General features: G+C 36.5%; 1 protein-coding gene across 1 annotated transcript; it reads right to left on the bottom strand.

Moving 5' to 3' along the window:
- Positions 1 to 1,848: 1,848 nt before the first annotated feature.
- Positions 1,849 to 10,363, bottom strand: HDH (histidinol dehydrogenase). The gene is made up of 15 exons (XM_090011389.1): positions 10,215 to 10,363; positions 8,594 to 8,740; positions 6,866 to 6,993; positions 6,688 to 6,740; positions 6,477 to 6,549; positions 5,661 to 5,762; positions 5,488 to 5,589; positions 5,225 to 5,296; positions 5,090 to 5,152; positions 4,965 to 5,006; positions 4,465 to 4,524; positions 3,712 to 3,822; positions 3,377 to 3,547; positions 3,206 to 3,296; positions 1,849 to 2,546 (listed from the first exon to the last, which is right to left on the bottom strand). The coding sequence occupies exons 2-15, from the start codon at positions 8,712 to 8,714 to the stop codon at positions 2,272 to 2,274; spliced, it is 1,464 nt and encodes a 487-aa protein (XP_089867515.1). The 5' UTR covers positions 8,715 to 8,740; positions 10,215 to 10,363; the 3' UTR covers positions 1,849 to 2,271.
- Positions 10,364 to 18,585: the final 8,222 nt, after the last annotated feature.

Raw genomic sequence — 18,585 nt, 5'->3', positions numbered from 1 at the left:
ATGAAATCTTTGCTCAAAGAAAAAAGGCGCCAACTTTACAAACAGTGCAAAATCTCTCTTTCTTTTTTCTTTTGTTAGTCATAAATTTAATAGATTGGATCCTTGGTGAACGAATTTCAACCATAAAAGGCTAGAGGCTTGGTAACTTCGGCCTTTTGACTTGCAAACAGCGGTGTTACCGTACCATCCAGTCCTAGAAAATGGTAGGACAATTACACTAATCATTCAGATGCCATCAGGGATAGATATAGGGCTGTCTGAAGTCATAAACCAAGGAGGGCGGATCAGGTGATGCCGTGCAAAGGGGTTGGATCCAGGAAGGAGGTTTTGCAACTTTTTGCTGTCCTGGATTCAATCCAGATCCTACTCCCCATGTATTTAGCTGTTCTGGATCCGAACTGTCTGCATCCCTATGGACTCGGGCATGCTTGACTACCTGAAGTCAGGTAGTTGAGCAAGTTCGAGTTTATCACCTGATCCACTTTCAAAGTTAAGGGAGCCGTGTGAGCTTCAGGGAAGGCACGATCTGGTTGGGCTGAAGCAGGATCAGGTGATCGTGGCGAACACCCTGGTCACTTTATCTGCCAAATCACACAGGAAAGCGTTGGTCCATGTAACAAAACATGGGGCCCACAAAGGCTCTCTCCCACATGATTGGTTGATTAGCCTAACCCTCCCAGCCAGGCCCGGTCCAGTTCTTCTCAGACTCAGGCCTGGGCCAGGTTCTTATAGGTTCAACTCCAAACTTTGGGCTTATTTATGTGAAATCTCTTACAGACAATCAAGATTCATTTTCATGCCCCTCTGGGGCTTGCCTGGGTCAATCATGCTTAAGCCCAAACTTTGGACCCAATCCCAACACATTTTGGCTTCAAACCTGTCCCCACGAGTAGGAGTGCAAACAGATCGGACACAGGCATGATCAATCATGATTTACTCTGATTTGAGATTTGTTATTTCAAATTATGTAAAGAGCCTAAAAGTTGTTCCCAGATTTTAAGACCTTTCTTTTTACATGTTTGTTTAACTGTGATGTACCAAAATATGCCTAATATTTGTCTGAACAAAAAAACAAAACCTTTGATTTATTATGAGACTTTCACTTCGTGAGAAATTCCCCAGAACGAGATTTGTCATATGTTAAATTATACTAATAAGCATATCAACCAGGGAAAGGATCAGCTGACTACTCATCTTTTGTCCCCTACCTGTTGGCTGCCACTTTGTACCACCCCCACTCTTAAGACTCTTTACCACTCTGCCTTTGGTTCTAACTTTTTGGATTCCAATAGCGGTCTCCGTTTGGCTATGGGTATTATATCAAACATACTCTGTTGACTTGATGAGACCTACCATTGTGCTTCACTTACAAGAAAGGTCTTCTCTTAAGACTCCAACCCACATTTTCATGCTGACATCCCAAGCATTTTACTGTTGCACCAAGCAGAGGCCATCTAAGATGATTATGTATTCTGTCTTTATATCACTACATTTAGGCTTCCCTTGTACCAAATAGGACACATTTTGACTTACATTTAGCTATCTCGTTTGGAAAACTCAGATCGGAAGACCCACATAAATGAGTCCAGGCAAGTCTCTCAATGTCCTGTTTATCACACATTGTGCTGCAAAGCCTGTCAAAGCCAAGAAACTGCTGAGCGTGGTACATGTCAATGAAAACCATTAGAAAGATGGTTGCCTCTCAATTTGATGAAAACCTTTAGTAGCTAATGGCCAATGGAAGCTGGAAGCCATATCTCAACGTGCCACGTTAGAGTAGAACAACCATTAGAAAGATGCCTGCCTCACCAAACCATGCAAAGACAACTTAGACAATTCAACCCCATATAAAACAATTGATGTTCATTACTTCATAATCATTGAGAAAAATGCAAGTGTTGAATCCAAGCTGGTCCTTGGTTAACATGGACCCTATAGAAAAAAACCACCTTACCATGTCTATATTCTGATCAGAAACGGTACAGACAAACTCTGAGTTCACTTCCTGTCACCAAGCCGGGAGTGGAACCGGATGGCATCTAGTTGCAAAAAGCCCAATTCAGATCATGTGCCGACTAGAACTCATACCTCTGAACTTTGTAACAGAACCCAACTTGAAAAGCCCAAGCCGCTGACAGGCCAGCCCTTTGGATAGACCAAGTTAAATAGGATAAAATCCTAAAATTTATTTCATGATGTCAATGCAGAAGCACCAAACAATGTCTCGAGTGAAATGAGAAAGAAGAAAATGTCAGTTAAATATGAAGGTGATCATCTTGGAAGGCTTGCTTCAATGTCTTGTAGCCTAAGGGTGACAGCTCTCTTGTGGGCCTCGAGCCCTTCAACTTCAGCCATCTTCGCAACATAGGGTCCAAGCTTCCTCAGTCCTTCCTCTGTTAAAGACTGAATTGTCATGTACTTGAGGAAAGAGTCCAGTGAAACCCCGCCATACATCCTTGCATACCCGTACGTTGGAAGGACATGATTTGTTCCACTAGCATAATCCCCCACGCTCTCAGGAGTCCATTGACCTAGAAATACTGAACCTGCCACACAAAAGAAATGTCCTTTACAAGTGAAATTTTTTATGATATGACGGTAGTAATAAAACAGTCAATGCGCAAAATTTAATGTTTCAAGAGGCTCACACAACTAAACCCAAGTAAAAAATACAGGTCAGAGTCCAGAGCCACTAGGCACTCACAAACATAAGCAGGTGGACGAAGCAAAGAACTAACTTCGCCACTTTATCTGCCAATATGATTCAAGCAGGTTTACATTAGATCAAAATGTGAAAACCCACTATGTTCAAGTCCCCACCCTGTCAACAGTCAACTTGCTTCTAAAAATGGTAGGAAACATGCTGTTGATATCAAGAAAACAGAAACATCACTCGCTATAGCAACAGTAACGGAAATCACAAAATTGGTCTTGAAGTACTCAAACCCTCCAAGATGACCTGAAGGATCTCTCGTTAAACCAAAATGATGGTATGCACAAAATACAAAATAAAATAGACTTTGACACATTACTACAAAGCATCAGGAGCGCAATAATAGCACTGTACTATGACTGCTGATGCAATCATGCAAAATGGTATTTGTTCATTGACAAAAAGTTGGAATTAACCACATTTGAAGTATTAATGGACCAATTCTGCATCCATTCAAACGGTAGGACATTAAAGCACAGTTCAGAACAATACCTGCATTCTCAACTAATCCCTCCCACTTTTCTGCATCTTTAACATTAATAATCAGATGTTCAGGTGCATATAGATTTGCAAACGAGATTGCCTGTAACAATCCAGGTCCATTGGAAAGTTTAGAAAACATAGTTTTCAATAAAATGAAAAAATAAATGATTGATGGCTCACCTCCTCCATATCCTGGGCATAAACAATAAAACTGTGGCTTAGTGCCTTTGAAGCAAACTCCCCACGTGGGAGACTGTTGCATTGCTTTCTGATTTCCATCTCAATAGCATCCATATCAACACCGTCACCAGCAACAACAAGAACCACCTGACTGTCTGGGCCATGCTCAGCCTAAATTTTAAAAAATATGGAAGCATGGGATGTTAGTTTGGGTATATGATGTCAATATAGAGGAAAGTATGAGATACATCAGATCCATAAGCAAAAGACCTACGCACTCGACACTCAAAGGGATAGAGGAAATAAATAGGAGCAACACCAACAATGAGCATAACCTGGGAGAGCAGATCGGCCGCAATGTGAACTGGGTTGGCATGCTTATCAGCAATAACCAGTACCTCTGATGGGCCTGCAGGCATGTCTATGGAAACCATAGCTTCACTATTCTGGATAAAGAGCAACACAAAAGAAGATGAGAACCAGATTTATTATCTTCAAGCAACAAGAACTTTAAAATGTAACAAGATTATGCCATAGAAGGAAAATATATTCTTAGCTAGAAATGCCTGATAGATTCACTTAGAGCAAAATCCTTCCAAAGTAAATGCTTCGGAAAGAAAAGAACACAAAGAACCTTATTTCTTACCAAACAGACACAACTAGAACAAGTATGAGATTCTTTAAAGACCACAAACAACTTAACCTAAAGGAGTGGTGGAAAACCATGAACAGAAAACAAAAGGAATGAAGGTCACCTTTCTTTACAAAGATGAAATGTTTTCACATATGTTCACTTGCAAAAGGAAGAGAATAGAGATTTCTTTTGCTTTTTGGTCAGTGTAGCATCTACTTAGTTTTTAAACCTAAAAGCAAGCAATGGATGTATTCAGATGTATTTCGAAAATTCACAAGGTATATTTGCCTAGCATGCATTTGTGCAACTGAAGCAGAATTACCTAAACGAGAGGACAACATACACAAACTATATCAACATGGGAACATAGTGGCACAGAAAAACACATGCTATGATTACTAGGCAGCATTACAACTTCAATGAAATCTTAAACCAAATGGGAGGATGAAAGTACTTGGAGAATCATCTTGGCAGCCGTGACATACTGATTTCCAGGGCCAAAAATTTTTTCCACCTGAAAAGTTATAATAAAAATGATCAATACCAATGGAAAGAAAAGTAAACACAGTGAAATATTTGCAGTAAAAGTTAAATTATAGAAAATAAATACAAAGAAAAGTAGCCAGATATATTTGCCGTAAAAGGTAAAAATCGAAAAAGGAACACATTTTGTTTCAAAAATTACAGCAATGCCATATTGAAATGAAGAAGTCCATGTTTGTCAGAATATGGCATTTAAAGAATATAAAATGCATGGAAAACTAAATGCAAAAGCTAATGTAAGATAATTGGCATTTGCCAAAAGTACCAATGGGGATTACCAACTCGTTTTCAAGCATTTCACGAGTACCCAGAGCTTCAGCCAAATCATGGACGTGAGAAAGTAATGAAGATATAATTTTGATTTAGGAAGTAGAATAGTCGATATGGTCACTGAAACTGATAAGTCACTACCTTCGGGCAAGATGCAGTCCCCCAAGCCATAGCTGCAATTGCCTAACAATCAAAAAGTTTGGAACAAATCCAAATTATATGCCAAAGTACTTGAGGAACATAAAAATCATGAAGATTTCTTTTACCTGAGCGCCACCAGCTTTCAGTATGTGTGTAACACCAGCTTTCTTAGCACAATAAACAACCTCCTACAAGTCAATCAGTCGATTAGCACAAATTATGATAGAAAAAGAAGAAACAAGACCTTGCCAAACTAGTACCTTGCAAACACTGCCATCACGACTTGGAGGCGTTGAAAGAACAACAGTTCTGCACCCGGCAATATGTGCAGGCTGGTGCACAGAAGAAACCAAACGTCAACCAGATCAGCTCACCTATGATCATTAACGCTCTCAATGAACATGACACACAGCCCAGACCATAAAGTGAAAGTACAAGGAAACTAATATAGTAGTTCAAAAATGAAAAGTGCATTATGATATGCTGAACAGCACCATGAAGGGCACACAAAAAAAAAGCATACCACGGATAGCATTAAAGCAGTTGAAGGTAAAACAGCAGTTCCCCCAGGAACATACAGGCCAACAGCGGAAATACACCTTGCCACCCGCTTGCATCTCACACCCTATCAAATTTTCAATCAGTTTGAGCTCATTATATAATAGGCACATACTCCATGCACAAAAAAATACTTACTTTCATGTTCTCAACATTTTTCTCAGGAACCTTCTGAGCAAGATGAAATGCATATATGTTGTCATATGCAACATCAAATGCTTCTTTTACGGATGGATCAAGCTGCAGATTGTAAAAATGAGATCTTCATCAACTGAAGAGACAAATAAATTTTCAATGCCTGTGCATTCTTTTGGAGTTGGTAGAAATTACATATAAAAAAGAATATATATATATATATATAAGAAAGTTAAGAAGGTTGTCTACAATTAAGCAAGATACTCTGTTATATAATGCACCAAGTACATCTGGTGATAAACAGAGGTAAAAGCTCGATCCAAATAGGTTACCATGATAATAGTAGCTTTTATTTCAGTTGTCATGCAAATAGCTAACCATGAGGTTCCCATGTATTTATTTTACATAAAGATACACCAAGTCATGTCCGATCATTCATCTTCATGACACCCAATTTTAGTGGCACAGAACCAGAATTTCATCAACCATTGTCATATAGAGGCTTCGATCCCAAGCCAAAAAAGCTAAAATGATTGAAGTTAAATGAGTGGTAATCACAATCACCAACATCACAAAATGGTAAAATCGCTCTTTTTATCAAATTTAGACTTCCTAACCTAACAGTTAGTAGTATCCCTGTTAATACCCAATTTACCCAAAACCCTTGATTGATGAAGTTATTTAAGATATTATGATCTGGACAAATTTATATTTATTCATTAGCAACTTATCCTATGTTACTTCTAAAACGTCTAGTTTACATAATTAATGCAGCTTTATGAACCAAATGTAAGATAACGACAACTGTAGAAAGAGTACCTTTGGGTCTGGGAGATCAGCAACTCGCTCCACTATTTTATCCAAAGCTGCTCCATCGAAACGAGCAGTATAGCTAGAAACACAATGCATAGCATTAATGGCAAACTAGATAAGAATAAGGTGGAAATGTAGAATAATATAAACGTTCAAAGGAAAGAGGAAAAAGAAGCATCAAATCAGAAAACATCAAAGCAACTGAAGAAGTGCATACTCTATAACAGCAGTGTCACCTCTGATTCGTATGTCCTCCACAATTGGAGTCACCTAGTTCAAAAAAGTATTAGCTATCAGAAAATGATAAGCATAGACAACACATGAAGTGAACTAGATAAACCTTGTAACCTTAACAATCTGCTGTGTTTTTCATGTAAAACAGTGCCAAGACTTACAATACTGAAAATGGATGAGAAATCGATGCGAGGGCGAGCTTTGAGATCATTTAGTTCTGAATGGCTTAACTCGGACAGTCTGTAAGACTTCATTGAGCACCTGAGCCTGAGAGAATTAGAATTTGAGCCTGCCACAAGAATATTGAATCAAAGGAAAGATTAATATAAGAAAGGAGTTTGATAATAAGGGACTAATTAATGTATTTTTTCAAAATACTACATGCAGACAATTGAATCATAAGTAAAGATAAGTGCACAAAGGAGACACCACTATCAATGAATTCTTCTAATCTATGTGCATCATTCTCAGTGTCCTGTGTGTTCTTGTTTTCATATGTTGAAAGCTAGAGCATAGTCCCAATAAGGGTTAGATCCAGACTAGCACAGGGTACATGCAGGCACTTCTAGTGACACTTGGATACTTGGCAAGGACCACAATCAGATATAAAGAAGGATGATCTCCTATTCAACTGATTCACAATTTTTTTTTTCCTGACAAAGGCAATTCAACCAAAGTTCTGCATAGTCCAGACAAATGCTAAGTCCATGGTGACTCAAAACTGATCCAGTGAGCTTCCATCAAGTTGCATACATTACCCATAATTGTCACATGGGCAAGCTTAGCCCACACTACCTGAATCATTATTCAAATGAGAAAAACTTCAAAGGTGTCTTAGCTTGTATTAAAAAACCCATAAAACATTGAACTCTTTATGTTTTTGTTAGCACTAGTAGGATTAACATGCTAATCGTAAAGACAAATATTAGAAACTTACTCTTATTTTTCCTAGGATTAATGGTGGTCTCAGAAGCTACTATTGCTACAAGATCCAGATTTTTTAAAGTACCTTCTAAGCTTGGACCTTTAACCCATCATGTTTACTTTGTCCACGCACAAACTTGTGCCCAAAGTCATTTAGGACACTTACCCAATACATCAAAAATCACATCCTCTAGATAGAGAAAGACCTTTCAACATAAAAAACAATAAATAAAAAGAAAACATGTATGCCCTATTCAAAAATGTATCCAAGCATTCCCTATTTGTTCTATACCTGACTAATTAATTGAGAGCTTCTCTGGCCAAACATTATTGATAATAGTTCTCTTGACCAGACTGCCAAATGGTAGCCCATAATGAATCCAGTCTATCAAGCAATATTTCCAGCCTGTTAGACATTCTTCACATTTCTTCCTCTTTGATCCTAAAATATTATTTTCATACCTATTTCCAAATCATTCTTTACACAAATGATGCATAAAGCAAACTTGGGTTTATTCTATCAGATGTATATATATATATATATATATATATATATATATATATATATATATATATATATATATATATGGGAAGGGGTGATGCAAACAAGCTGCACTTTCATGCTCGTATTACAAGAATTTGAAGACTTCGCCGAATAGAAGTCCTGATCACCACAAAGGTTAACAAACTAGGGAATGACATAACCAAACCTATGCACATCATAAAAAGGAAAGAACAATGTACACATAATTTCTAAACTGACTTGAATAACATAAACTTATTTATTTATTAACCCAAAAAAAACTCCAAGACAACCCATGCATTCAAACTGATGCATATTTTGGTCCAATACACCAAGACCAAGCATTCAAATTGATGCATATTTCGGTCCAATTATTCCAACCCAAAGCACTGGAGAAAAGAAAAACCAAAGACTGCATAATAATCAAAGAGGAAACTAACACCTGAACACAACTGATAAGGCTGGACATGCAATTTTAGGCCACCAAGCTTTTGAGAATACTTAATTACATATGCACCACAAAGTATGTTGCTCCTGCTATATGAAGCACAATAAATGTCCATTTAGAGCTTCAGAGCAACCTTTATCCCTGCATTGTTCATCAAATAATTACATCCCCACATAGAAACTGAAACACAGAACCAACTCCACAAAAACTTACAGAACGTTATACAAAGGACAGGAGAAATCTTAGAAGATCACAGAAAAAACAAATTCAAGATCAACATCAGCAAATACCTAGATAGTACTTGACAAATTTGCAAGAACTCGATATAACAACTAACAGAGACACAGAGAGAACACATTTTGACAACAATCAAGATTCAAATCACCAAAACATTTGTTGGTGTTCCCAACAATGTTTTAAGAGGCACTGTGGCAACGTGAAGCCTTACAACATATATGAGTGAGGCATATCTATCATGATTAAATACTCAAAAGGTTTTAAATATCTAAATAATTTAAAAATAATAAACCAACAGGAAAATGATTCCTACTGGTTTTCATCTACTTTTTGAGGAACTCAACAACAAGTTTTCTCCATATATTCTCATCTACCATCTTATGGATACTAGGGAATCAACCATTCTTTGTATCCGGACTCCACGCCATTGTCAATTACATTAATATAACAAATTATTTTGTTTATGATATTGGACCGTTTGCATCTCTTACACTAGTGTATTAGTTGTCTGAGTAAAATATTCCGTGAATAATGTATTTAATAATAATAGGCAGTCATCCAACACGGGCACAAATTTGATACCCAGGAATGCAAACCCTGAGTTTTTAACCACACTTTCATCTTGCACTGTTGCTTGGTTTTTTTAACCACGAGCGGTACTGCAGAACATGTACAAGCTCCTTCTAATGGAAAAAAACAAAGAAAATTCCATGAGGATTTGGTTCATCCCACACACAGGCGTCATGGACATCCTGCTTTTCTATGCTATGTAGACCTAAATTGACTATGGTGAGTCAGGATCTTACACATAGTGTGAATATTCCACCAATTGGATTTTATAAGGTTCAAAATGACCAATATGTGGAATCAGAACAAGTGATTGCAGAGATTCGCGCTGGAACATCCACTTTCCATTTGAAAGAGAGGGTTCGAAAACATCAATATGGAGTTGAACCAAGTAACATTGCGAAGGCATACATAAAGGTTTTTTTAATCAAAATGAAAAATACATTAATACAGAAACAATGGATCGCTATATAGCAGATTATAGAATTATAAAAAACAGAAAAACATAAAACAAGTGCGAACACCGATTCAAACCGCATAAATTACACAATGAGTCAAATCAGAACACTTCTTCAGATAAGAAGAGAAAATGAAGAACTTGGTCGACATCCCCACGATTCCAGACACACTCAAGGATCCTATAACAGATCATTTGAGCACCGCAACAAAACCCATTTGCTCCAAATTATACAAGATTAACTAAAGAAGGACGCCACCAACAAAATTGATCAACCCATCAAGAAATTCAAGGTCCCACTAATTATCAGTAGCCGCGCAGTTGATTTGCAGAGAGAGAGAGGAGGGGGCTTACCAGAGAACACCGGAGAAAATGCGGCCGCACTGTCACTCACCACCCGTTTGGGGCTGGACAGTCGCCGGAGAATCTAGGGCTCAGGGCAGTAGACAAGCAACTGAAAAGCGGGGCAGGTTTGTTTGACGGCTCTACCCATCCGACAACCCCATCAACTCACCTTTATACGTTTCTTTTCTGTTCTAAGATGTCATCAAATGTGGGGCACACGTTGGCTGCTACTCTTAGCGCAAGTACTTGTGAATGTTCCCAAGTTGACTCTGAACGTCACAAGTTCGAAACCCACGGGTGGCGTTCCTTGCCTCAAGGTCAAAACTGAGTGTGTGAAGAAGGGAGGTTTTACTAACCCAAGGCCAGCCAAGGTGCAGTTTTTTACTTTGAATTATCCAAAAGAAAAGTACTTAACCTAAAATGAACTAATTGTTTTAGGAAAGGAGAGAGAGAGAGCAGATCCTATAGTTGGCTTAGTATCTTTGCCAGGGTACTTAGCCAAGTCTTTGAATGTCACGCATTCTCTGTCAATCCTTCTCAATGCAAAGAGAACGCATGGCGTTCATTGATTGGATGGGGCACCTCACAAAGTACTTGATGCAATCGCTAAATCTGCTCCTCTTCTTTTTTGCCTACCTTAATTTTTTTTAAAAAGATTTATATATAAGTGCTTAATAGGTGAATCAAGAATTTAGATAGAGATTGGGTTCAAGCTCTAGCAGGGAATGGGTTCACTAATCTAAGGTCAAACAAAGTCCAGGTGTAGAGGTACTTATATCATATATGCTGGAACAAGGGTAGGTCACCTATATATAGGTATTGGATGAGTCCTAGACTTAGGTACAGGGGATTCAAGATAAAAGATTCAGATTCACATGCCATGCCAATTTGTTTGGCCAGATAATTAACTTAGAGGCTAAGTAAGAGGCATTTGGCAGACTGAGGGGGCTAAGTTAGGGTTTTAAGAAGGTTATTGAGTGAATTTTTATGTTTTTGACAAGTTTGGGAGCTCAAAATACCTTCCAAGTGCAAATTGAATCCAAAAAGAAGATTTTTGAATCCCAACAACACCATGTTAGTATGGAGGACAGCCTAGCTATTTGGATTCGGATTTGATCCAGATCTAAACAACTCAAACGACAACTTGGATTGGATCTATTTTGTGTTTAATCATAGGAATGACAACTTGGAATGGATCTAATCTGGATCCAAACAGTTTTAGACAAAAAGTCAGCTAGGATGACAACCTGGATTGGATCTGATTCAGATCCAAACTGTAGAGATGATAATATAATTGGATCTAGTCCAGATTCAATAATTTGGTTTCAGATCCATACCATGGATGATAACTTGGATTCAGATCAAAATATAAGAAGGACAATTTGGGTTCAGATCCAAAAGTACAGACAGAAATTGAATTTGAATCACAATATGGTTTGGATCTGGATTCAAAAACAGATCCAAACTAACTAAAAACCTTGTTGTGACCCTAACTTTGGATCCGATTATTTGTTTGAGGTGATTTTTGGTGCATTGGAAAGCATGTTTATATTTACTTTTCTTTCGTGCCAAAAAATTGAAAATATTTTTTTTAGTCAAAAATGCATTTGAAGTATATTTGAGAGTTTTGGATAAGAAACAAGGTTGTTTTGAGAAAATGATCATTTGAACAAAATCCATAAGATAATGATTGGTCATAATATGATCCTTCTTTATTACCAAGGAAAGCTCATTGATGATAAAGAAGTGGACACATTGATTTTGAAAAACAAAATTCAAATTTGAAAATGCTTGACAATTCTTTTCAAAAGGACTTTTTTGACTAATGCATAAAATGATATGTGCTCCTCGCCTTTGGCATATGCTTGGCTCTACCCGAGGTTCACTTGGGCTCTGGTCATATCAATGGGAGGTCTTTTTGAACAAGGTCGGATTATACAAGAAAAAGCCAACATCTTTTTACACTGACAGACTCTTAGGCTCAGTGCTTAATGTCTGAAGTTTTCCCAATTAAAAATAGATTTACAAAAACGAGACAAGTGCCTTGGGTGTAGGAATACACTAGAAGGTGAGCATATGACTGCATTATGGTAGTACATGAGAAGGTGAAGGACTAGCATGATGGAGGTAAAAAAATTCAACCAATTCAGACTTTGTAAGAAAATTTAATCGATTTATCTTTAATTTGTTTCTACATTTTTTTTATTTCAAATTCTTGATTTTGTTTGTTAGGAGAATCTATCTGCACCAAGTTAATGCTTGAATGATTTCATTTTGATTATATTCATTAAATAAAAGAGGAAATTTTGTATAAGCACTTAACCTGTAGCAAAATTACATTTAACCACCTACTCTTTAAAAGTTTTTGGATAGGCACCTATCTTTTCAACTAATTACTTTTATGCCTGCATTAAGTTACTTTTTTTTAATCACTTCAATGGATTTGACTCATTAACATGATAATTTTAACCATTAATTTATCTTAATGTCACTTTCTGTAGTTGCAGTATAATTAACACCAATTAGTAGTTTTAGCAAAAAAGTTGACATAGTGGCCATACAAGTAATTTCTTGAAAATATATGCTTATTTAAAAACTTTTAAAATGTAGGCAGTCAAATGCAATTTTTCCATAAATTAAATAAGAAAAATGTTTTGTACACTTGAGTATACCAAGGGAGTGATACACTCTAGCATTCAATGGCCACATTCCACCGTCAAGTTGACTGTTATAGGGACTAGTATGGCAGAATGGTGTCAAGACAAAAGTATATTTTTGTTGGACAACCTATACTACTTGGTCTCATAACATCTCAATAGGTGTTGTTCTCTATATAGACTCTCTGGTATCCTACCTTCAACTCCTTCAGTTTTTAGAAGTTCTTAAAAACTAAGTGTAAAAGCTCTTTCCTTCAGTTTTTAGAAGTTCTGAACCCTTTTCTATAGAAAGAAAGGGGTTTCTGTGAAAACATAAACCAGAAGATCCTTTCTTAAATAAACAAAATTTCTGATATTATTTATATAAAAATAGAAAATCTGATATCTTTTCTGAAATAACTAGAAAGATATAGTGTGTTTTATGTAAAAACAAAAAATCAGAGGTCTTTTTTGGAATAACCAAAAAAATTATTGTATTGCTATTGTCAGAAACAAAAAAATTGAGGGTCCTTTCTGGAATATGCGAGAGAGAAGAGAACAGCATCGGAGCTGTGAGCTACAGTGGTGGCCGGCAACGACAGGGAAGGAAAAAGAGTGATGGCGAAGGTTCATGGTGACGGCAGAGATTTCTCCGACAGTGGAACGGCGATGGGGAAGGAAAGAGGGGGGCGACAGAGGTCTACAATGCAGACAGAGGGTTATGATGCCTTATGTCGTGCCTCTTGAGATCGACAGGAGAGAGTGAGAGAAGAGGGTTGAAACCCTCTGCTGAGACTAGAATAGAGAGAAGGGGGAAGTCGTGCTCGGTGGCTCTTCCTCTCTCTCTTTATGTCTCTGTTCCTCTAGGGGTTCAACCATCGGTCAGTGTCCCTATGCCAGAGGTCAGATCTATGCCCACACTGGCTGGATCTACCCTTTTATCAGCGGACCCATGCCCCTAGATGGACAGATCTATCTTTTGATCGGCAAATCTGATCTCTATTTTCCCTCTTCTTGTTCAAAGAAGGGGGTTTTCACAGCATCAAGTAGATCTCCCTTAATTTTTTTAATTTAAGCTTGTTGCTTAACTACACCGGAGACAAGCGTAGACACAGACATAGTGGGTCGAATGAGGATGTCAATCACCGGAGGAGCATTCCCTGTGCACGATGAGAAGCATAATAGCAATGACACCCGAAGTTCTGATACCAATGAAGAGACATTCTGTGATGACTGGATAAGGATGGATCAAGGTGGAACTCATTGTGCTCGTGATCTCCAAGGCTGGGACTAGTCACAGCCTATATAGGTAATGGAATCACTTTGCTTTTCTCTCTTTAGTTTTTTTTTTTTGTATGATTGTGTATTCCTCTAGAGAGTGAGAGACCATCCTATCCACCTGGGGCTGGAGTCATTATATTTCCTTGGTGAAACACGCTTCTTGATTCTTTCCTCTTTCAACTGATATGCATGCCTTAATTATTTACTTAATTATATTTTATTTTGTTTTCAAATTTAATTTATTATGCATAAGTTGGGCCAACCCTTCTTCTTTTTTTTACAAAACATATATGTACTGAACAGAAACATGAATGTTACAATGTTGTGAGTGTGATGAGCTATCACACTCCAGATCAAAAGCAAACAAAAACAGAGTATGGTTGGAAGTTAAACCCCTGCAAATAACATTTGAACAAAAGAGATTAGGTGGTCGCAAAATTAACGGAAAATTTTGTTGTGCCCAACCCACTCTGTAGGTTGATCCAGCCATTTCTTGTGCATCCTGCAAGTTCTCATCTCAGTTGTTCATGGATGTGATCAGCAGTAGTGGAAGAGTTGTGAAAAACACGGTGGTTATGTTTCCACCACATAAGGCTGGCCGCTAACACTCATGCATTCTGCATGAACTTCCATGGTCCTCTTATTGGACGGATCTAGTGATGGATCCAGAAAAATATAATACTCGGATATGTGGTATGGATCCATTTGGATTTAGAACCTAAAGTTTTGGATTTGGACTATATTCAAATCTGAGTGATCCATGGTTTTGCCTAAACTTGCATATGATCTATTTTTCTCTATGGATCATGTTGGATTTGATGATATCATCTCAAGTCGGTTTGGATATGGACTCATACAAATCCAATGAATTTGGATATAGTTTTTTGTTTTGAATTCATTAACGAATCAAAACTTATATGTTGATATGCTTATTTTTTATTGTCGATTACCATTTTTTATTAGATTAAAGCCTTGGAATGGGCCTATTATGTTTTGCATATCCAAAATGGTAATGAAAAAACTCCATTGAATTTGGATATGAGGACTTATGTCCTATTTCTAATGCATATTGCTTCTAGTTTGTGATGTCATAATGCACATATTGCTTAATTGCAATACGTTAGAAGAAAAGTGGGAGTTAAATTATTATTTGTACATGCATATGAATATGATGATCATCATAAGTCATGCTCTTTATAGTTTGTTGTATGAATACATGAAAGGATATTTTTCATGCGTTAGAAGCTTATGCATAGTATGTAACATGGTTTTATTAATATTTTTACTAATACTTTCGATTATTTAGATCTTGATATATATCAATCTAAAATTATCAGGTGGTAGTTTACCTGATGAGAATTTAAGCATGTTGCATGTGATGGTAATGCATGTGGATAGTGAGAGTATTGACTATGGTGAAAGTTTTAAAAAGTGAGATTATTTAGTATGTTTGGCAAATCATATTTTATCCTAGATCCATAAGTTGATGAAAATTCATAGAATTCCACTAGTTTGCATAAGAACATTGTGCAAGGTTATTAGCACATAATGATATCTTATGGTATAATCATGGTATAATAATATGAAACTCAATGACTAACTAAAAAAGTGAGACCTACAATATGATGTAATTGTTTGAATATGATATTCTACATTAAATGTTATGATTGAAATTATGACATGATGAAAAACACATGGTTATTATGATATTGGGCATTAAATGTTATGATTGAAATTATGACATGATGAGGAACACATATGGTTATTATGATATTATGCATTAAATGTTATGAAAATTATGGCATGATAAGAAATACATGATTATGTGAAATGAGTGCATGAAAGGATGATGCCATGGCTAAACTCATTCCATATGAGAAAAGAATCATGTTTTATATGAATGATGAAAAGATTCATAACTATGTGAGAAATAACCCATAGCATGTATGAAAACATCATATTTGAAAATGAAAAAATTTGCACATAGCTATGTGGAAAATGACTTATATAATGTGTGAAAACCATATAATTAAAAATGAATGATACAAAATTACATGATTATGAAAAAAAATCCATAGCATGTGAGAAAAACTCAAAGGTAGTGGGCTTTTGAAATGTGAACCACATAAAGAGTGGAGGGCATTGCACATGCACATTCAGGTTTTATGGAATACGAATCTTAGAATGTGGATATCCCCTTTCATACAGGCCGTTTCCCCAATCTCCTGTTCTTCTTTCTTCTGTTTCTCTTATTCTTCTCCCTCACTGTGCACATCCACGGTTCCAAAATTCCAACAGTATCCTGGTGAGGCATTCTAGTGAAGCAAGGCAAAAAAGAGAGAAAAGAAGGGTCCTGTGATGGTAAATTATGCTCGAAACAAACACACATATATACATCTCTCTCTCTCCATATATATATATATATATATATATATATATATATATATATATATATATATATATATATATATATGTTTCCTCACAAGTCTTTGCACTGTAACCATAGAAAAATACATTTTCTTAATCTAAATGAAGAAAAAGAAAAGAACCAATTAGCCCATAATCTCATATAGTGATGATCTTTAATTTTTGACTTTTTTGCAGTTTCCTACTCACATTTTAGAAAAAATGGTCTGGAAAGTCTAGTTTTCAGATGAAGGTTTTCTTGAAGTATCACTTAAAAGGAGAAAAATATTTTAAACAGCTAACTTAAAGCGCTAAACTTTCAGTGGGCTTGAAATAGTGAAAACTTTACCAGAAAACATGTTTCCCATTAACCTTTAAGATTGTTTCAAGAGCCAAATAGTCAGGTATTTCTTAAAATTGCCAAATAAAGAAGAAGAAAAAACATTTTTTGGTGAATCTTTTCCAAAATCAATCTTTGAAACTGTAGAAATTACAGTTCAAAAGCTCAAAGCAGAGACCTTACTTCTTTGAGAGTAAAAACAAGGTCCAAGCTGGGTGTACTGAACTCCCTAGTGGGCAGAAGAAACCTCAAGGGTTTTACCAACCAGAGGCCTGTTAATGTGCTGTCAGTGAGGGGGGGTTTCCCTTGGATTAGTCTAAAACAAAAAAGGTTGAGAACAGAGACAGGTTACACTAACTGTCATCAGTAAATCCAACTGGAAGACTTAATTTGTGACTTTCCTGAGAAAAGTTAAATAACTCCAAACGTCAACCTCTGTGTTTGATTTGTACTGTGGATCTGTCTAGTAGCTGGAAGAAACTAATCCCTCTTCATTTTCATGCTCAAATTCCAACTTACCCATTGTCATATTCCATGGTGAGATGCACAAACTCCCTATCTTTCTCAAACTGGTACTCTATCCTAATTGGTTGTGATTTTACATGACACTAATCTATTTGGAAAATTTCCCGTTTTCAGTGTAAAAACTCCCCAAGCTAGATCTCTCCATTTTTCTAATCAGGTCTTGGAGGGTCTTTTGATGTAGATAACTGGCAACTGGTTACTGGGTTTTTGGGCCCAGACCATAGTCAAAAATATGGTTCTCATACAAATTTTAGTGAGGAAAATCTCATGATAAATTCATTTTTTTTAGTTTTTAGGAAAATCACAAGGAAATGTCAGCATATACAAATAATGAATCACTAGAATATGAGAACTGAAAATATGAGAATGAACCGCTATTTTCATGGATTTTTTGTTCTTTTCTCTTGAATCTAACTGTACAGATGTGATCTACATGCTTGGTTTTATAAGAACCCACTCTTGAATCATCAGATTTTGTTGCATAAACATGATTTTTTAAGGTTTTAAAATCAATGGCTCATCATCTTCATAAATATTCAAGCATTCAAAAATCACATTTTTTCACCATGCCAGGCACATCCACATGGTTGGATTTGCAAAAAAAGTGTTGGAAATGCTCATATTTCTAGTTCTCATATTTTACTTCTTATATCTAGTTACTCTACAAATAATATAAAAATATAGCATACATATAATGAAAATAAAATTTAAAGATTCTAAAAATATTCTTTATCATGTTAATATAAGGGAAAATATAATATTCTAAAAATTGGTGATATTTTGAAAAATTTTGCGTTTTGGGGGAAATGCATCGGCCTTTGAAAATATCATGATAAAGTAACATTGTTTTCAAAATATTGCACGTATTTGTTACTATCATCCAGACTCATACTTTTGGAACTCCTCTCCTTGTGGTATTGTAGTTCTATTCTCAGCCGAGTGGCCCCTAGGAAAACATCGCCCATTCATATAAATCGGGTCCTGATCCGACCCTAAGATTTCAGTTTTTCTTTTTCTTCTTTTTGATGATGAGGAACCTTCCTTGTGATACGGGTCACTTAATCGGGTCCTGAAAGCAACGGGATTTGATGTCAAACATCTGCTTGGGTTATCACCATCATCAAGCCTTATCCGATAATTATATCATCCATCTGGTATCCGACAGAATCCAAAATCGATCAGTCGAATTTAA

The sequence above is a fragment of the Nuphar pumila genome, chromosome 6, assembly GCF_984573655.1.
Source record: "Nuphar pumila chromosome 6, dmNupPumi1.hap1.1, whole genome shotgun sequence".
In the NCBI taxonomy this organism is placed as follows: domain Eukaryota; kingdom Viridiplantae; phylum Streptophyta; class Magnoliopsida; order Nymphaeales; family Nymphaeaceae; genus Nuphar; species Nuphar pumila.
This window is presented reverse-complemented; position numbering and strand designations above follow the sequence as displayed.

Coding starts and splice junctions, on each gene's coding strand:
- HDH (XM_090011389.1), bottom strand. CDS start 8,714: ATGGACATTTATTGTGCTTCATATAGCAGGAGCAACATACTTTGTGGT. Junction 5,763..6,476: donor CTGATCTCCCAGACCCAAAG/GTACTCTTTCTA, acceptor TACAATCTGCAG/CTTGATCCATCCGTAAAAGA. Junction 4,525..4,964: donor GGACTGCATCTTGCCCGAAG/GTAGTGACTTAT, acceptor ATAACTTTTCAG/GTGGAAAAAATTTTTGGCCC.